Source organism: Gorilla gorilla, chromosome 6, assembly GCF_029281585.2.
Source record: "Gorilla gorilla gorilla isolate KB3781 chromosome 6, NHGRI_mGorGor1-v2.1_pri, whole genome shotgun sequence".
NCBI classification, from domain to species: domain Eukaryota; kingdom Metazoa; phylum Chordata; class Mammalia; order Primates; family Hominidae; genus Gorilla; species Gorilla gorilla.
In genome coordinates this window covers 151,519,934-151,541,433 of record NC_073230.2, presented here as the reverse complement: position 1 = coordinate 151,541,433, position 21,500 = coordinate 151,519,934, and the positions used below count along the sequence as shown (strand labels likewise).

General features: G+C 42.7%; 3 gene segments (V, D, J or C); all 3 read right to left on the bottom strand.

Moving 5' to 3' along the window:
- Nucleotides 1–6,086: 6,086 nt before the first annotated feature.
- LOC134758815 (T cell receptor beta variable 4-2-like) lies at nt 6,087–9,183 on the bottom strand. The segment is given in 4 exon segments: nt 6,087–6,424; nt 6,534–6,691; nt 7,189–7,250; nt 9,109–9,183. Coding segments are annotated over 4 exon segments (633 nt in total).
- Nucleotides 9,184–9,467: 284 nt separating this feature from the next.
- Nucleotides 9,468–10,066, bottom strand: LOC134758814 (T cell receptor beta variable 3-1-like). The segment is given in 2 exon segments: nt 9,468–9,871; nt 9,988–10,066. Coding segments are annotated over 2 exon segments (453 nt in total).
- A 4,783-nt stretch (nt 10,067–14,849) lies between these two features.
- Nucleotides 14,850–19,854, bottom strand: LOC101133556 (T cell receptor beta variable 6-2-like). The segment is given in 3 exon segments: nt 14,850–14,952; nt 19,341–19,641; nt 19,728–19,854. Coding segments are annotated over 3 exon segments (495 nt in total).
- Nucleotides 19,855–21,500: the final 1,646 nt, after the last annotated feature.

Genomic DNA, 21,500 nt, shown 5'->3' with positions numbered 1-21,500 from the left:
TTCTCTCATGGCCTACTGCCATGAACATAGAGTGTTGTTTCCGTTTTTGTTTAAAAAAAATGAGCTCCAAAAGTCTATCTTTGGTGCACAGAGGCCTGCATTTGGAAGGACCCTGCACTTGGTTTCACATTCTACTGTCCTGATCTTCAAATTCTTAACAGTGTTTGAACAAAGCACCTGCAAGTAAGTCTTGCCACTGGTTGTAAATACATGATTTTGTTTCATATACTGCTCACCTCCCCATGTGCTGGTTCCCTTTCAGCACAAGAGCACGATCAGGGTCTGGGTCACTCAGCATCTGTGGAACTTAAGAGTAAAGAAAACACAAATTCAAGTCACAGCAAAGGACCCCCAGTACTGAAAGTCACAGCTGGGATCAAACAAGCCCACGAATAGGTTTCAAATCTGCGCCCAGGACTCTGCTTCAGGAGACAGAGAAACACACAGCACAGTGGCCTGGTGCCCAGGGCAGGGTGAGAAAAGGAAGATGGATTTTAGCCTAAGGCTCAGGTTTTATGGGTTGGACACTTGGGGTCAAGTCAAAGAGAACCCTTCTCCCAATAAGACATCATCTGTCAATGAAGTCACTGTGATCATGGTTTGCTTGACCCCGGCATGCTCACTGTGTGAACACAAAGCCCAGCTGCATGTGTGTCTGATGGGAACTCAAAACAATTTCCTTAAAGACGATTAACTTTTGTCAAAACGTAACATAAAATTGTTTGATTGAATGAATTGACGAGAAAATAAACGAATGAAAATGAATAAATTTTGTAGAATCAGCTTCTATCAGCCGAAAAGACCTTTTGAGGTTATTTCGGCACAACATCCATCTCCAGATAGAATTGTCCCTACCATGAGTCAGGTAGCTCACCTGGCTTCAACCACTTCTAAAACCATAAAACCTCCCAGGAACTCCTCCCTGCCTTGATGATTTAGCTATGTATTCAAGAGGATTATTCAGAAGAGGTTTGACATTTGCATTAAAAATATTTGCCAACAAAACGACTCTCCAGTGATAGAAGTCACATCATTGGTTGCTGGGACAGACAGAGGCATTGCAGAGGGGAGTGAGGGACTTCCTGGGTGATACAGATACATCTTCATAGAGGTGGGGTTGCGTATATAGATATATGTTGCTCAAAAATCACTGATCTGTTCATTTAAAAGGTGTCCTGTTAACTTCATATACTTTATAGATCAATAATGTTGATTTTTAAATGCCTGAGGAGATATGTATGCTACATCCTCTAGTTAATTTTATCAGATGAATTATCAGGCATATATATTTCCATTTCTCTGACTTCTGAGTCCTCAACCTAAGATTTCTTGGCAGAATGTGTCCATATCTGTCTTTGCACATTGGTGTGGTGGACGAGGTTGTCTGAGATCAGCAAAGGAAATCAAAATAGCTAGGCTTCTACTATATGCTAGATATTTTATGCCATTAAAGGTTATCTAGAACTCTGCTGATGGACAGTAGTAGTCTCATTTTATAGGTAAAAAAAAATTTAAAAACTAAACTTAACCCGTTAAGAACTGGCCTCAGGTCTTGATGAGCTGGTGTTAGAGTGGGAGTCAGGGCGGGGAGTCGTGGTGCCTCTTCAGACTGCTTTCCCTACTCCACCATCTCCAGGGTAAACTGATCTCTGACTATGACGCTATTAGAGCCAGCAGGCCTAAAGGGGATGTAGGGGAAAACTTTCCAATGTTTTCTAGGTTGGCAGCTTTATGAAATATTTTATAGCATAGAGCTATAAACATGGAACTTAGACTGGGCAGGGTTGGAGGATCAGTACTGCATCCTAATAGCTATTTAATTTGGTCAGGTTATTTAACCAATGAGCCAATTCTCTCACGTGTACAATGAGAAAAGCATTTGTGTCTTAGGGTTTTCTTCTGACAGTCGAATTTCTAAATAACTGAAACTTCCCAAAAGCAGGACTTCTATTTTGTGTATAGCAAAGTAAGAGTAAATGATGGAATCATTATTTTATTCTCAGTCTTGCCCATGGAGTAGAATTGAAATGTGAATGCCCATTCATGTAATCCAAGCTTTCAGTTCTGCAAATGACTCTCCCACTTATGTGACAGACGGTTTCATAGAAACAGTCAAAGTCCATAAATGTGGTATATTCATACAATGGAATATTATTAAGCATTAAAAAGAAGAAAACCCCGTCACTCGTGACAACATGGATAAAGCTGCAGGACACTGTGATAAGTGACTAAGCCTGGCACAGAAAGACAAATACTCCCTGATTCTGCTTATAGCAGGCTACCTAAAAGCCAAACTCATGAAAGCAAAGATAAAAATGGTGATATCCATGGGCTGGGAATGGAGAAAATGGGGAGTTGCTGTCAGCAGGTATAAAATTTCAGTTCAGCAACATGAGTAGGAGCTAGAGAGCTTCTGTACAACCTTGCACCTGTAGATTACAATACTGTGTTGTACACTTAAAATTCTATTTAAAATACAGATCTCATGTTACATGTTCCTACCACATTAAATTAAAATGCTGGCAAAAAAAGTGAGGGAGGTAGCTAAAGAGAGACAGAGAAAGAAAGGGAAATTTTTGTAATTCAGAAACTGAGTAAAGTACTTTGAATATAAAACTAAAATAAAACAAAATAAATTTAAGCCTTAATACTCTAAAAAGTAAGAAATATTTGTTATTAAACAATTTTTCCCATTTTTTATTTTATGTCATAAAATATACAAAGAAAGGGCCTCAAAGACTTTATTGAATAAAGGATATAAAAGAAATTAACTAATGAATAACAGTTATTCATGTTACTTTTCCTCAAGGTACATTGCATTAGTGACAGAAAGTCTACAGGGTAGAAAATTTCATCTTTCTTTTGGCTGCAATGAAGAATGAATGGATATGCTTGGCCTGGAAGTCACATGTTTCTTGGACTTGTCAAGGAAGAGGTTCTAATGGTCACATAGGAGGCATGACCTTCCCCTCCTGCTAATGAGACCTGGAGAGAGGAAGCCAGATGACGGGACAGATGTACCGAGTAGGGAGGGTGGAGAGGTGTTGGAGAGCGCACGACAGCCAGTTATTAAATATGAGACCAGGGACAGCTGCCTTCCCTCAGATACAAAAACAGGCAAAATAATAAATACTTGTGACTTCAGTGAGCATTAAAACAGATCACATATAGAAGCAGCAGAGAATGTCTGGGAAAGAAAACGCTGTCAGCTCAGCAGGGCCTGAGCCCCTCTGGCTGGAAGCACCTGCCTCACAGTCACTTTCTGAATGGGGCAGGAAAGTTTCTGGCATTTCCTTGGGGAACTGGCCTTTCCCAGTTACTCCCTCTGCCGGCCACCTCTGCACTCTGCAACCATTGGCAGGGCCCAGGCTTTGCTACTCCATGAGGTCTTCCTGTCTTACACAGCCCTGAAACTAAAGGTGGAGCTGGTGGAGCACAGCCCCCACATGCCCCATCACACCTGCCTTTCCTGTGTCCTCCCTGTCCCAGACCTGACACTTATTCCCAGCCCTTGCCACCCCAGCCCCTTCACCCTCCACTGCCCACGCAGAGGCAGACACCCTCCCTCCTTGGTAGAAACTGAGGACTCTAGCATCCCTACACTTCTTTGGCAGTGAGGGGTCTGTGCTTAATTCCACATGTCCAGGCCCACTCAGGGAATCCCAAAGGGCCCCTGATGCCAGCAGGCAGCCAGGCATCCCCTTCAGCCCTCCTCTCCTGGCCACTCTCCAGCCCTGCCCAGGGTTTCTTACAGCATTGTGGAGCTACAGCGCCTCCAAGTGGCCAAAGATCCACAGTCTCACGGATTCACACCTGGCCTGATGAACTCAAGATTGTCCAGAGAAGGAACAGAGACGCCCTGCCCTCACTCCTGCAATCCCCACCCTCTCACACACACCCTCTGTATACTTGCCCAGAAGGGCCAATATAGGGTTGATCTGAAAGTTCACCTTTAGCTAGCAAAAGCAAGCATTAACCAACATTTTGATTGCAAAATAAACAATGTTACAGCATTGCAATTAGTATGCTAGGATGGACGAGAGGAGCCTGAAAAATACAGGCCACAGATTTAAACAGTGTGAAGATATCAAACAGCCCTATCCTGGAAACTGTATTCAATCGTTCCTTTTGATTAATCAGACCCATGTTTTCATATTTTGTATTTAAATGAATTATCAGCAAATTTTAGGTAGTGCATTTTAGAAAGAAAATTCTTGGATTTTTATAAATCTATTTCTGAACTTACAAAATCTTGAAATAAACAACCCTATCAGCTGTAACTTAGGCAGATTCAATTGGCTGTGACATTTCCTGTCACTCCCCAGAACTGCCTATGAGCTCTACCAGTGACCCAGCACCTCTCAGTAATGCCACCCAGAGAACCTGGGTCCATGTGGGTGAGTTTCCACAAGAACACACACACATGTACACGTACACACACACACACACACACACATCCACACCATCCACACACATACACATGCACACACATGTCCATGCACACACATGCACACACTCATGCACATAGGCACACACACATTCACACATACGGTATCATTTTATTTATTTATTTTTTTTCCTGAGATGGAGTCTCACGCTGTCGCCCAGACTGGAGTGCAATGACAAGATCTCGGCTCACAGCAACCTCTGCCTCCCGGGTTCACGTGATTCTCCTGCCTCAGCCTCCCAAGTAGCTGGGATTACAGGCACACACCACCACAACCCGCTAATTGTTTGTATTTTTAGTAGAGATAGGGTTTCACTATGTTGGCCAGACTCGTCTTGAACTCCTGACCTCGTGATCCACCCACCTCAGCCTTCCAAAGTGTTGGGATTACAGGCGTGAGCACCAAGCCTGGCCACACACAATATCTTCTCTAACTGCCCCGGGGAAAGGGAGACTCCCTTTCCTGGTCGGCTAAGTAATGGGTGCTTTTTCTAGGCACTGACACTACCGCTAGACCAAGCTCCTCTAGGCAAGGAGCTTCTTCCCAGGCTCTGGGGTTACCACAAGGCCAAGGAGCCCTCTAGGGGCTCTGTCTGGGCATGACAGAGGGCTCACACTCTTGTCTTCTGATCACTTCTCACCGTGCCCCTTCAGCTCCTATCTCTGTATGGCCTGGTTTTTCCTAGGTTATAATTGAAGAGCAAGGATTATTATAATATTGGAATAAAGAGTAATGCTACAAACTGATGATTCATAATATTCGTATATCATCATATCTATAATCTATTACTAGTATAACTATTCTTATTTTATATATTTTCTTTATTATACTGGAACAGCTCGTGCCCTCGGTCTCTTGCCTCGGGACCTGGGTGGCTTACTGCCCACACAAACGGGAGTGGACAGAGGCACATTTGCTGCCTGCAGGGTTCAGAGAAGGTGTCTGTGAGGGATATGGAGCTTTGATCAGGGCTGGAATTTACGCTCTAGCTTTGAGTTTAAATAAGAAAGATAGAGAATAGACAAGATGGAAGATAGAATAATAGAATTGGGTTGACAGATATTTCTCAAACTCATTCCCCAAAAGCTCAGTTGTCTACTGTTCTCTCCAGCTGGCTCCTGCCCTGGGACCCTTGCCTGGAAGTTGCCTCTATGATTCCCCCAAACCCAGTGCTGCTTGACCTTGGGTGTCAGCAACCTATGACAGAATGGACCCCTGGTTCCTGAGAAAGAGAGGCATGGAGACCACCAGGCATAAAGTGTCAGAAGAACTTGGCTCCCCACAGGACATTGTGTGGCCCAGTGCAGGGTATGACTCTGCAGTGATGCAGGTGGTTGTTGAGAGAGTCTTATAAAATCTTAAACTATACGATCCCCTTATAGCATGCTTGCTTTATTTTACAATTTAAAAAGGGATTTTAAAAAGACTAGATCTGAATGTGTTTATCATTTTTCAAATCAGTTGACAGGGCAGAGTCACACGCTAAAGAAAACCCACACTCTAAATATGAGCATAGGATGTAACGTTGCCACATGGATGAATGAGCAGGTGCTATGATGTTCTGAAGCTTCTGTCGGGGCTCTTGCAGGAAATGTTCACCAAAGGCTTTGGTGGCCCCCACGGCTTCCTGGAGGGCCCCTAAGGTTTCTGCACAGGAAAGCGGTGACTCTGCAAGGCTGTGTCTTGGCTGCTGGCACAGAGATACAGGGCCGAGTCTTCTGGCTGCAGGGCGTGTAGGTGAAGGAATAAGTGAGAGCTGTTGGGGCATTCAGGTGAAAAGCGACTTGGCACACTGTTGTTTTCAGTCTGTTCTTTAAAGCTGTAGACAAACATGAGCTCCAGTGGCTTCTTAGCACTTTGCTTGTACCAATACATAGCGTTATGCCCCAGATGTTGTTCACATTTCAAAGACTTCTTATTTGTCATTCCCATGACCAGGTGTCTTGGTGTCTGTGTAACTCCCGTTTCCATGGGGACTGTGGGGGAAAGGGACAAAATTCAGGCAGAGCCCAGGAGGAGGCTTGTTGCTGAAGTCACAAGGAAAAAGCTTGGAATTCAATGACAGCTGATGTGAACCCAACTCACCCGCTCCCAGGAGACAGAGAACCGCACAGCAGAGCAGCCTGCAGCCCATGCTAGCCTCAGGTCTGAGATGGGGCCTCTGACTGGGGTCCTCTGGGTGAGGTGCTGGGCTCAGGTCTCCTTGGCCCTGGTTGGTGGTTTTTCCTGTGATGTCACTGCTTCTGAGGGTTTCCCCAGACCCAGGGGATATTTATACCTGGCCGTTTTACATCCTTTCTAGGTCTTGATAGAAGGTAGATTTGAATTGTCTGGGCTGGGATCAATGGGCTGGGGAGAAAGGGCAGAGCCAGCTTTTTACCCCCCAAGGGTATTCCTCTGGCAGGGGCTCCTTTGCTCTCAGCTGCTTCCTCATTATGTGGATCCTCCCAGTGTCTCTGTTCCCCTGTCTTTCAGGATCCCTCTCAGCAACAGACTACTCCCATTGAAGGAATCTCCTTCTGTCCTGCGGGATCACACAAGACAGTGCCATTCAAAATGTCCATTCCCTCAGTGCCTAAGCGCGGTGGAGCCCTATTGGCCTGGCTCTGTGGAGGGAGGATGACCATGAACATGGATGCAGTGTGGACCAGCTCCTGTCATTCAAGGGCATGACTGTGATGCCAACCAGCCACCAGGCAGTGGGGAGGGAGCTGAGGGAGCACCAAAGGGATGAGCCAACCTCTGTCCCTGAAGTGGAGGGCATGGGGCTTGGCTGGGCTTAGAGCTAACATACACAGGATGCTGAAAAGGAACAACAAAAGGTGTGGGGAGCAAGGGAAAGGGAAATCAGCTTGAAGCTGACATAATACATAAACACAAAAAATAAGTACAAATAAATACAAGAATGACATGATTCATAATCCCTAAGTGATTTTAACCATCTATTGTTACAGTACATATTTGGTACTGTTTTGTAATGACAATTGTGATTGTAGGGTTAGGGTTGTAGTTATAAATCAGTTACATAAAAATCTATGTTGGGGGTAGAAAGGAGTTACCACGATTAAACTATGGGTTGATAATTAAGAAGTTTTTTTAACTTGGAGATGTGCTGGGCCAGGAGGAAAGTATTAGCATTTTTCTGATGTGTAAATTGTTTCAGAGTATTTTTATGTGGCCCTTAAAACAAAGAATGTAAAGGCATTTAGATCAGAATTTAAGAAAAGTGGTTGAATCGTCTCCTCCTGAACAGGTTACATACATGAGAGACCTTCAACCTGCTACGGTTGGATATACTTCATTCTTAGATAAGAACCTAACATCAACCTGATTTAAAGGTTAACGTTGTTAGTATTAAAATAACGTTGTTGGTATTCACATTATTATGATAGGAGTCTGCTTCAGCAAGGAAACAGTTCTTGGCCCTTCCACCAAAAAAGAAAAAAAAATTGAATTAAAAAGAATTTGATAGCATTGTGTGGTTCCCAATAAGTAAACCAAATTTCAAGGATTTTTATTTTTTAATGGAATTCAACCTACCTTGAATAACAATGACAATGAGAGGCTTGACTGCCCTGAGGTCAGTAGCTAACATAAACATTTCTCAAAGCACAGAATGGGTGACAGGTGAGTTTAAGTCATCTGAATATGGGGTGGATCTGAAGAAGGAAAATGACCTCAGGACTGTCTGAATTGCAAGAAAGAAGAGTGAAGAGTGGAATGGCAAACGTGAAGTAAAGTCAAGTAAACATGTCTGTACCAAATAGCAGTAGTATATGTGATTGAAGATAGGACGTAACTGACTCCAAGACACGTGGGATTTAGGACACAGAGTACTAAAAAGGAACCCAAAAATTATATGTAAGAAAACCCCCTTTTTTTTCCTGAGCCAGATCCTAAATTGTGTATGCAGAAGGGTGGGAGACCAGAAGGCTGAGCAGAGAACAAGTTCTGGAAGGCTGAAGACATGGGCAGAGATTTCAGAAGAGCCAGGGCATTCAGACACAGTTGCAGTGGAGGGATGTGGCGAATACACTGTGATTCCCACTAAGACCCTGGAAAGGCCATGCACTAGCAATGATGACCATGTGCTGGGGCTCCCTAAGAGGAAGGGCAAAGCTGAAATAGAACTTAGCAAGTCCTACATTCAACCGTCCCAGAATAAAACCCAACACTCTTTCCAAGAGATAACATAATCCAGAGCCTCAAGCCTATGTCATCCACAATGCTTTACATAAACGATTTCTAGTCTTTCATGGAGGATATTTAGAAGTCTCCTAATCATTCATGCCACCCAAAAATCTATCTCTTTTCTGATCCATACTACTACCAGTGTTCCTGTACCAAAATATCAGTTTTATAATGTTGTTTCACTTGGAGTAGGACCAGTGGCTCACCACTGCCTAGGGATTTGTGTCCAAATTCCTTTCCATGTCTCCCAATATCCCCTGTCATCCAGCTGTCACTTGCCCTTGAGGAGAGTTCAAGATGACACTCATCAGAATTGGGAGAAACTCTTGCTGGTCACCCTTCTTGAAGAGAAGGAGCCGACAATGCACAAGGCTGCCTCCACTGGCTTCTCCTCAACACTTTCCAGTTTACCTATTGCCATGGAATTTCACGCCTCTCAAAATACTTCTCTGTCAAACAAAATACTCACTGATAATCCAAATTGTCTCTTGATCTTAGAAATACTTTCCTTCCCCTCTTCTTTATGCTTAGGCTCATCAACCATTTTTGCCAACAGTGTGTTTATAATCATAACATTAGTAAAATATGGACCCATATTTGCAGCAGACACAGACAAGAAATGGCTTCTCCCATCAGTTAAGACCTTCAGTGCATGGGACAGGCTCCTGTTTTGTTAGTTGAGCTCTGATACTTTACTGACTTTGTTGTGAACCCCTGCTTTAGCTGATAAACAGAATTCTGAGATTTCTGTGTACATAAAATGGAGAACTGCCACATCAGGTGCACTGGCAGAGGCTGTACTACAGACTGAAACTCCATCAGAGGCCGTCAGGGAATGGAGACTGGAGCCTTGGGTGCAGGTGCACACACTGCCCACAGCTTCCTGGCTGAGCCAGGAGGTTTGTGCACAGGGATGCAGTGACTTTGCAAGGCTGTGTCTTGGCTGCTGGCACAGAAATACACAGCAGAGTCACCAAGCTCCAGGGAATTGATGTGAAGATTTAAATGAGCTTTGTCTGGAGAGTCAGGTGAGAAGCAATTTGGAACTGTTTCATTTAAAATTGGCTCCTTGTTACTGTAGATAAACATTGTCTTCAGAAATTTCTTAGAGTCCTGTTTATACCAATACATAGCATTATGGCCCAGATTTTGTTCACATTTAAGAGACTCCTTTTTTCCCATCTGTGTGACCAGGTATTTTGGAGTCTGGGAAACGGCTGTGTCCAATGGATCTGTAAAGGAAAGAAGCAGAATTCAGGTAAATCCCAGGAGGTAGCCTCCTGTTGTTGTCATGGTGAAAAGGCTCGGGGACTCCAACAGGATCTTGTCACTTGGGCCGAGGACTCACCTGCTTGCAGGAGGTAGAGTGCCACACAGCAGAGGAACCTGCAGCCCATGGCCGAGTCAGGCAGACCAGACAAGGCCCAGGGCAGGATTCTGGTCTGCAGTGGTGAGAAGACTAGGCTGTGGTTTCCACTGCCTCTGAGAGGTGCTGTGCCATTGAGGTCACAGCCTGTAATCATTCCCCCATTCCCAGGGTCTCCTGTAGCATGGCTCCTCCCTTTCATGCCCTGCACTTGCTTCTTTAAAGGAGTTTTTGGAATTTCTGGGAATAGTTGAGAGAGTGGACTTGTGGCCTCCAGGATGTGTCTCTGACAGTCATTCTTGTGCCTGTACCCCCTCCCTCCCTGCTCCCTACCCGGGATCTGACGACCTCCTCCCTTCCTCTCCCTTTTGGGCTCTTCTCTCAGAGTCAGGCTGGTTTTCTTCTCTTGATCTTTTGCTTCCTTTTCCAATAATGCTTTTTTTTTCCCTCTTGAATCTTTGCTCATTTGAATATCTGACTAATGCACAGCGACTACTCCTATTTCAGAAGAGATTGGCTTGGGACATATTTTTGGCTGTCCAATATTTAACCTCCTTATTATATTTAAGCAATTCCCCAAAGTTTGGGTCTTCTTGAGAAAGGCATGTGTGTGGGTACGTTTGTAAACAAAATCTTCCAGTCTTTCTAGAAAGAAAACCTACATCCCTGCCTCTACTTTTTGGACTTCCCGTGGGAATACGACTCCGCCCAGCAAAGCTATCTCCCTCCTCCAGCTCCCCAAGAGCTCATGGGGGAAACTGTGCTGTGTGCTCTGGCAGTGTAGGATGGAAGGAATAGCTCTTGTGCCCAATCATGTCAAGCTGGTTTTCTTGGGCACAGAGTCCCATGAAGATTTCAGTTTCATCTGACTTTGTCTCTTTTCACTGGTGCTCACAACCGGTTTCTTAGCTCTGCAAGGAAACAAGGACCATGGCATAACCTCCATCCCACTCAGTTTCCTGCTAATTACTTGTGGCTCTGACTCTAATCAAAATATCTCCTTTAACTTTGACAAAATACAAAAGTCAACATGCACATCAATTCATGAGAACCTATGTCCGCAGGTGGACCAGTGGCTGTCCGTTTTCTAAATGGAAATTCAGATCAAACCCAGATAGGACATCCTGTTACAGACTATTTCATGTTACTTTTCTGTATAACTATTTTTTAAAATATAGCGACAGGATCTCCCTATATTGCCCAGGCTGGTCTTAAACTCCTGGGCCCAAGTGATCCTCCCACTTTGGCCTCCCAAAGTGCTGGGATTACAGGTGTGAGCCTGTTTGGCTACTAAAATCTCATGTATCCACTTAAAATATTTACATTTATTATTTCTATTATATAGATTATGTTTAATTTATAGTCACTTGAAAGCAACCATTAACAAAAATTCAATGTAATGTCATGATTCATAGGTATTATTAACTATGAAAAATGATTTTATGTCATCTTATTTTTGTTACTGAGAAGAAGATGTAGATGTTTTGTGATGGTGGGAATGAAGAAATGACAGGAGGACCCTGAATGTCCAACTCTTACGTTCAAGTTAGTCACTTTACATATTTAATATTGAGCTTAGAAATGTGTGTTCTGCATATTCTGATTTTTGTAACTTTAAGAGATTTGAAAGTGGCTCATACTATAGAAAGCTGATAAATGTAGACTTCCGTATATAGAAATGAATTGACTATCTTCAGTCGATTTCTTTGTTCTATTTCAAGATGAACTGCAAAATTAATCTTCAGAGGAAGGCTCACGGTTTTCCTTTTAAACTATTTGGCTGGACTTTTACTTCAGGCAACATGCTAGAACATGTAGTATATATTATATACAAATAGTATATATATATATATATATACACACATGTATGGTAGTATATATATACACATATGTGGTAGTGGTATATATAAATACATGTATATATACATGTATATTACATATAGTATATGTGTAATATACATGTATATACATTACCATACATGTATATATATAGACACACACTACATACTTGGATATATACATTTGGAATTTCCCTTGATTCTTGGAAATTCAAAAATACAACAAAGTTACATTTGATGTAGGCTCTAGTCATCCAGCCTACATATATACATACATGTATATATACATATATGGTATTATATGCATATACATATACTATACATAATATAGTATATATACAATATAGTATATATAGTATATAGTATAGGTATCATATATACTATATTATGTATAGTATATGTATACATAATTATACATGTATGTAGTATATTTACATGTAAGGTTATATATAGTATATATAAATAATTAGTATATATATGTATATACTACTATTTATACTTTTATTTATATCCTGAAGCTTTTTCCTGCCAGATGACTGACTAGAGTCTACTAAAATGTAACTTTGTTGTATTTTTGGATTTCCAAGAAGTCAGGGAAGTTCCAAATGCTTTTTTAAAATGTGAAACATGAGCCTATAGTGAAAACAAAGTGCGTTTCAGGTGTGCATCCTGGCAGTCTGTCAATGCCACCTTCTTTCCTATCTCCAGGTGTTCTGGCATCATCAGATCCTTTGACATCTGGACAAGTCTAGCTTCCATGGTTCTTTGTAGATAGGGAAAGAACTTGGAAATGGAAGCTGGAAGGGAGTCTGGTGACGCTGTTTTGATAGAAACATTTGCTCAGGCCTAGGAGAGGGGTTTCCTATCCCTGTGGGGAGCTCCTGCTCCAAAAACTCAGAGGACCATCCAGAAGAGGAACAAGAAAAAAATTCTTTCTAGCTTAATTCCCCGATAATTTAGAGTGAGGAGAACAGGGCTGTAGGTCACCTTTGGTCTCATAAGAAGATTTCCCTGAGTTATTATTCTCTGCAAGATCCCCAAGGGAACCCTGGCCGGCCAGACTCACTTCATGGCAGGGCTCAGCTGTACTGGGCTGAGCTGGAGCAAAGGCCCAGCACCCAGAGCCTCTCTTATTCCTCTTGGGAAGGGGTCCTCCATCTGTGTCCGCTTGTGGGCTCCCACTCTCCCCAGCTCATGCCTTGTCCTTTCTAATCCCATGCAGGCTGCAGTGGAAGTCTGACAGTCCAGGCTCTTCCATAGCACAAAAGCGCCTGCATATCAAAGCAAAATGAATAGTCTGTATTGAACCCTCACACTTAGAGCCTTGACTAGCATTCTTTGCAGACCACATTTTCCCTTGTTGTAAATAAACTCAATCTTTCTATTAACCGTGCCATCCAGAGAATTGTCTCTCCTTCCTCCAAGTTCTCTGAATCTCAGCAGAGTCACAGCTCCTCCTTGTGGCCAAAGGGTCAAACATGTCAAGGCTCAGTCCAGTAGTGGAACAAAGGCAGCAGGGCGGTAGAGGTCTTATTAGGGACATGTGACGGGAGACTAGAGGGGCTTCACTCCTCACTCTCTTCAGGAAGTTTCCACCATAATACAAACATACAAACCTACCAACTCAATTGCACTTCATCTTTAATAAATATAAAAACTGACTTTCAGAGTTAATAGCCTGGATTGTTGCAGAACAACACTTCCACCAAAAACAACTAGAAAAGCTTAACAAAATATAAAACATAAATGTTTGAAGGCACTTGGAGCTACTGGGGCAGTAAGAGCGTACAAGATAGGGATATCATAGAAAACGGATAAATCTAAAAAAAAAAACCTACTTTTCCCTTAAATTCATTTGTCAATTTCATTTGATGGCTGAGAAGCTAAGAAGAAAGGGAGGACTGATGGGCCAAAGGCTTTGAGGAGCATCCACCACCTTTCTGGTCTGGAGAACATTTACGTTCAGTGACTACTGAGTAGGAGAGGAGCCTGGCAAAGACCCCAGGCCTTGGTGCTGGGGGTAGAAGCAGAGATTGACTGAAAATGAGCACGAAGGAACTTTCTGGGTAGGGAGGATGAAATATTTTAGAGCTGGATCATGGTGATTGTTGCACAACTCCACAAATTTATCAAAACTCATTAAATTACACACTTCCAGTAGGCAAATATTATGTTATGTAATTTACACTTTAATAAGCTGGTAAAATACTCCAGAAATCTAGTTGGAAGTTTAATGGCTAATAGCAAAGTTGAGAAGCCATCAGGAAGGCTGAATCCCAGCTCTGATCCAGCTCAGTCATCAACTCAATTAAGGTGACGTGTCTCTGCTACAATTTCCAGCAGAAGTAAACATGAATCCTTTCTGAGGAAGATGAAATCATTCAGAGCCTCATTATCTCTGTAATTTTTATATACAATACCTAGCATTCAAATGAATCGTTGATTGTGTGAGAAAACAACATTGCATGACCAAAAATTAAAAAAAAGAAAACGGACAAAAGAAATAGACACCAACAGAGATGTGTTATCAGACACTGCCTTTAAAATAACTGATGTTAATATAATCAAAAAGGAAATGACAAAATGGAGAATTTTAGCAGACAACTGAATACTGTAGTCAAGATTGAAGTGGAAATTCCAGAACTGAAATATATGAAATACGTAAAATTTAGAAAAAAAAAATATATATATATTTTTTAAAGAAGGATAGATAAAGCTGAAAAGACTAGATAAACTGGAAGATAGGTCAGGTGAAAATATCCATACTGAATCAGAGAAACAAAAAGCAGAGAAAATACAAAGGAAAACATATTAATCGGGCCGTCTCTATAGATAGGTGGCTGGCTATCAAACTAGGCCTTTCTAGGAGCCTGAGACTAATGCCAAGGCTTTTATCCACCAGTTCTCATTCTCCAGTGGTTGAGAATTGCCCCATAGGACGTTAACTCACTCACACTTCATTGTGCATGAACAAGCGCCATGCAGACCACCAATGTGTCTCATGCCTCAGCAACAGCGTGTTTTGGGAACACGTGGCCACATTGAAGGTAAGGTGCGGTAACTATGGAGCAGGTCAGTGTCTGCATAGAACTGTTCATCATAGCTGTGGCTGGAATCAAAGGTGGAACCAAGAGAGTATGAGGTGGTAATAGAGGCAACTGATACAGTCCACTCATGCATTATTTCCATTGAGTCCAAATAGCTCTTCAAGGTTGTGGTCAGCTGCTATCTGTACAAGTATCAGAGGTTTAAGGAAATGAGATAGAGTCCTGCTACTATCACTGGTACTTAATGCCATAATTGATATTCCTCATCTCCTCCTTCCACTGTCAATTCTAGATTTCCTTCAACTTTGCTCCCGCTCACCTCCCCAGGTGCTGTTTTTCTTTCAGCCCAAGCACATGGCAGGGGTCCAGGCCACTCAGCATCTATAGGGCTTATTTGAGAAGGACACAGAAATTAAAGTCAGAGCAAAGGGGGCCCTGCTACTGTCACTCACAGCTGGGATCCAGCAAGCCCGTGAGTGGGTGCTACACCTGTGCCAAGAACTTCTCTGGGCCAGAACCCAGAAGGAGACATGGTGCAGGAGCCTGGTGCCCAGGGTAGGGCCAGAACAAAAAGGGAGATTTTCTAGCTCAAAGCTCAGGTTTTATGGGTTGGATACTTGGGGTAAAAGCAAAGAGAACCCTTTTCCACATGTGACATCATCTCTTAACAAAGTCACTGATTACCATGGTTTGTTTAGTCCCGTTGCATTCAGTGTGTGAACCTGAAGGCCAGTTAAGTATGTGTCAGATGGGAACTCAAAATAATTTCATTAAAATGATGAATTGTTGTCACAATATCATTATAAAATAAATAATTTGAATGAGTAAATGAGTAAAGAAATCAATAAAAATGAATAAATAATTTTGGAGAATGAGCTTCCACCAGCTGGAGAGTAATTTTGAGGCTATTTCATCCTCTTATCTATCTCCAGATAGGATTGTCCCTAACATGGATCAGGTAGCTCACAGAACTTTACTTTTAAACCATAAAACTTTCCAGGAGCACCTTGCACTCTTAAATGTATATATTAAAAAAGGATTAGTCAATACAGGTTTTAAAATGTTACTAATAGATTTTTTGAGAAAAATGTATTCTCCAGTGATAGAAATCATATCATTTGGTTGTCAGAGATGGAAACAGTCATTGCCAAGGGATGTGAGAGAACTTTCTGGGTGATAGAGACATTTGTATAGGGATAGTGGTTATAAGGATATACATATATAACCTTATAACCCATATATATATGTCTCTCTATATATATATCTCACTGATTTGTTTATTTAACATGTGTAATGTTTATATTGTATAATTTATAGATAAATAATGCTGATTTTAAAATGTCTGTGGAGGCATGTACACTATGTTCTCTAGTTAATTTCATCAAATGAATCATCAGGCACATATATCATTTTTTGCTCTATTTCTATTTTCAGTCACCTTTGATCAGGTTCTCTTTTTTTGACCTATGCTGTCTGGACCCAGAGGCCTCACTGCATCTCCGAGTTCACCTTCTCATCCCAGAGACGCTTCTCTGTCTGCTGGGTACGTTCTGCAGGATGCACCAACAGTGCCCCCAACACCAGGCACCGAGGAGTGAGCTCATTGTCTTTCCTGCAAGTCAGGGTACCCTCTGCCATACCCATTCATGCCCCAGCCTCCTCCATTCCCACACTCACACGTGCCCAATGGGATTGTCCCATCACATGGGTTCCCCTACAAACTGCCCTAATGCCTTTCTTCTGGGATCATTTCCCACCCTTGTTAACTATAATTCAGAAAACATACTTTGGTGGCAAACTCACAGAATTCTTTTGGTTTTCCATATTTTCTTTCCTGTCCTATAGATTTTTTTAAATCAATCTCAATCTTCAATAAATGAGGACTACAATTCTTATTGAATGGTTATTTTTAATCCTCTTTCTTGACTTTGACTATTTCTTTCATTCTATTCCACTGGAGGATATTTATCTTTCCCTTTTGACTGCTGTTAAAATCTTCTCTTTGTCATCTGTGGTCTGCAGTTTCACTGGGAACTGCCTACTTGTCTTGCAATTCATCTGAATTCTTGAACAAGGATTTCAGTCCTCAAAACATCTCAGGAACATTCTCAGCTAGCATCACATACACAATCACCTCAGATCGTTTGCCCTATTTTCTCTTTCTGAAACGTCAATTATATACAAGAAAGTAAGAAAAGTTTCAATAAAACATTATATGCTTTCTAATATTCTAGAAACTTCATTTTTTCCTTGTTCCTTCACTTTTTTATATTTTTCATTTAATTTTCTGTGCTGCATTCTAGGTGATTTCTTGAGATCCTCCTTTGATATTGCTAATAATCTCTTTAGAAGCATTGAATCTGCCGTTTACCTTCCATTTTGTTTTCTGGAGTATTCGTAATGATTTCTAGACATTCTATTTGATTATTTCTTTAATGTCTTTTGATGGTTTGGGGCCGTCTCTTTTTTCGCCTTCTTGTTTCAGTTCCTTCTTGTATTCGTTTAAATGCAGCTCTTCAAACATTCACATCTTATGATGGCAAAATTTTAAATCTTTAGGGTGTGCATTTTAATGGTTTATTGCATCTGCTCACTGTTCCTCCTTGGTTTTTGTTTTAATATTTTTAATAGTGGAAGTCAATTGGTCTGATGTTAATCTGTGAAATTCAGGGAGAGGCCAGGGTTGAGAGTGCAGAACGTCAAGACTCCATAGTTTTTCAACTGTCTCTGGTCTCACCCCCAAATGCATGGGGTCAGGAACTGTCTGCTGTGCTCCGAGCTGCGAAATACCCTCATAGATTAGATTCCTCACATCACAACCTGCTCTGAGGACAGCCCCAATGTAGATTCCAGAAGAGAATTCCGATTTTCTGTTTCCTTTTTGTCATGTTTCATCCATAAAATAGAGCCTGTAAGGCTGTATATGCATGACTTTTTTTTCCTGTTCTTTCAAGGAAATCAAAGTCCTAGCATCAAGGATTTGTTCCACCATTAGACAACTTAAGACAATTACGGGACAAAAATACCTCCCTATTTAGGTCCAACTTTTACAAAGGAAAATCAGTTTTTTTAATGTTGAAATCATATGCTCTGCTTTGAGTAGAATAAGAGGTCACATTAATCATGAATTAAATCTGCCTGGCTATATCTCCCCTCCAGACCTTCTCTTCCTCAGATCCCCCTACAATTACATAAAGTCTAACTCCTGTCATTAATCCTCCTCTCCATAGTTCTTTTAGTGGTTCTTTTTTATTGATGTAAACCTAATGGAGTTTTTGGTACCAGAAGTGGTTCCAAAATAACACAACTCTATGCATGGGTTTCTGGAAAGGGATCTCTGATCTGTGTAGAGTTGTTGTGGGAAAGAGTCTGAAGGAGAGCACAGAGACCTGGAGGAGGTCTGGTGCTGCAGACGCAGGAGGAATCTTTGACCTAGGTGTGGCCACCCGTGATGGCGACTCCCCATTAATTTCAGGGACCTCCCCTAGCCCAGCAATCAAAGGGGTAAGAGTTCTTGTACTTAATGCCAGATCTCTGTCTGCCAGGGTAAAATGGATCTAGGGTGCTCCTGTTATTGATTCATCTATCCACTCATCACTCACTCCATCACTGACTCATCTATTCTTTGTGAAATGGTTCTCCCCCTGTGCCAGGCACTGCTGCTGATACATAAAGCAGGCATAGCCTTGGCCTTCATGGGGTTTAAAGTATATGGAAGATTCCAATTGTGCTAAATTCTACTGACTAACAGACACATGACACCATGAGAGATTATGAGAGGGAAACTGACCTCAGCTGGGAGCCAAGGGAAGCATAATGGTGATTATCACTAGGGCTGATCATGCTGAGATCTGAAGCACAGGTAGGTGTTGACCACTACAGAAAGGAAGGCTCCAGCCCAGGGCACAGGAAATGGACTTTGGAGTCTCTCAACATGGCTGGAGTAGAGAAGGGCAGGGAGGTCGGGGAGGAGAAACCAAGCAAGGCCTTGGAGGGCAACTGTGAATACAGGAAATGCAGGCTGCAGCTAAGACCACCATAGGGTTCAATATGAGGAAAAATCATGGAGTGAGGAAAGCATGTGGTACCCAGGTAGAGATGGGAGTCTAGATGGATCTGAAAGACAAATCCTATTTCACCTAGGAGGCCTCAGACTCAGATGAATGACTAGGAAAGTCAGAGCTGGGAAACCCCTGGGCCCAGCCCAAAAGGACAGCTCAGAGGAAAGACCAGAGGGCAACAAAGAAGACATCTGAGGTCCTGGGACCAGTCCAGGCCTGGCCGAGACCCACTGCAGAGGCACCTGGCACAGACCAAGGCTCGCACTGCCCGGGCTCATTGGGGCTGCAAAGTTTCCGGTGCTAGGACCAAGGGCATCGCTGAGTCTGGGGTGGCGAGGAGGGCAGAGCCTCCCCTGCCTTTCTGTGCAGAGAGGAGACAGCCGTGCAGCACTGTGGCTTCACTGGTGGCACAGAAGTACACAGATGTCTGGGAGGGAGCAGCCAACTCCAGCCTGAGCAGGAAATTCTGTGTGTTTAGTCTGGAGACATTGTAGCCATCGGGGACTTCTCCTTTGGCAGTTGTACCCTCACCAGCTGAGTAATGAATCAGCCTCAGCCCCATGCCTGGGTCTTGTCGATACCAGTACATGTAGTTATGGTTCATATCCTGAGCACACTGCAGTGTCATGCTCTGTCCTGTCTTCAGGACCTGGAATTTTGGGGTCTGAGTGACACCAGCATCCACTGGACCTGCGGAGAACAAAGCCGATTCTGCAGCCCCAATGGGAAGGTGCTGGGCCTTGAAATCCACGCAAGGGGCCCTGCCCAGGACCCACCTGCCCACAGGAGAGAAAAGGCTGCACAGCACAGGAGCCCGAGGCTCATGGCGGGGGCTGCAGGACGGAGGGGTCTTCTGGGTCTGTGCATTGATGAAAGGGGAACATGTCTTTCAAGGGCGTCATTCTGAGACCTCCTTCTCCCTGCCTGGGCCCCAGAGCCTTGCTGTCAGGAGAGGCCACGCCCCTTCCCCAGATGGTCAAATTCAAGATCAATGCACCAGTGAAGAGTTTGGATGGGAAGAATGCCTTTGTCTGAAATGATGCAAGTCTACTTTTTTTTTTTTTGATCTTTTGGTAATTAGTTTGTAACTCAATGTATATTTTTTATTCCCATGATGATATAATTACTCGGCTGTGCACTGTGGCCCACGCCTGTAATCCTAGCCCTTTGGGAGGCTGAAGAGAGCAGATCACTTGAGGTCAGGAGTTGGAGACCAGCCTGACCAACATGGTGAAATCCCATCTGTACTAAAAATACAGAAATTATCCAGGCATCCTGACGTGCACCTATAGTCCCAGCTACTCGGGAGTCGGAGGCACCAGAATTGCTTGAACCAGGGAGGCAGAGGTTGCAGTAAGCCGAGATCATGCCACCGCACTCCAGCCTGGATGATAGAGTGAGACTCCATCTCAAAATAATAATAATAATAATTACTCATTAATACACTGATATTGGTTATCTAAGTATTGCTATAGTCTCTAGAATCTTAGAAAAACTCCTCATGTCTCCCTGGTGTTTTTGAGCCAAGTACTCCTTCAAGTATCTTTTTCTAATTTGCTTAATTGACCATAGTCCTGTTTAAAATCCTTTGTCTATATTGACTTTCTCTGTTTTCAAGTTTCCAAATCCCAGGGGCAGGCTCATCAACACTGGAGGAGTCGTTTTGCTCTGTTTCTTGTCAACTCACTGACAGATGGGACTCCTGACAAACCCGGCTGAGTACCTTCAGCTCCACCTAGGGCTCTTGCTTTCTGTGCCTGGGCTAAGACCGCAGCAGGCAGAACCACCTCACACTGCTGACTGCCCTCTCTGTGTTAACGATGGTGGCTGCCCAGCACTGCCCATGATCTATGGGCACAAAGGTGTCCTGATGTGTAAGGGACATGGGGAGACAGAGCAGACTTTAGGGTAAGGAAGAATGTACCTGCCATTAATTTAGTAATAAATAAAAACGAACCAGCCCAAATGCCCATCAATAAATGAGTGGGTAAAGAAACTGTGATATATATGTATGTATATGTATATATATGTATATGATGAAATACTATGCAGCCATAAAAAGGAATGAATTAACAGCATTTGGAGTGACCTACCTGGATGAGATGGGAGACTATTATTCTAAGTGAAGTAACTCAGAAATGTAAAACCAAACAGCACATGTTCTCACCGATATCTAGGAGCGAAGCTATGAGGACACAAAGGCATAAGAATGATATAATGGACTTCGGGGACTTGTGGGGGAAAAAGCGGGAGGGGGTGAGGGATAAAAGACTACAAATATGGTGCAGTGTATACTGCTCGGGTGGTGGGTTCACCAGAGTCTTGCAAATCATCATTAAAAACTTAACTCATGTAACCAAATACCACCTGTACACCAATAACATATGGAAAAAAAATTAAATTATAATAAAAAAGAAAAATACTCTCTCATGGCCTGCAGCCATGAACATGGACTGTCTTTTTTTGTTGTTTTTAAAAGGAGCTCCAAAACTGTATCTTTGGTGCGCAGAGCCCCACATTTGGAAGGACCCTGCACTTGGTTTCACATT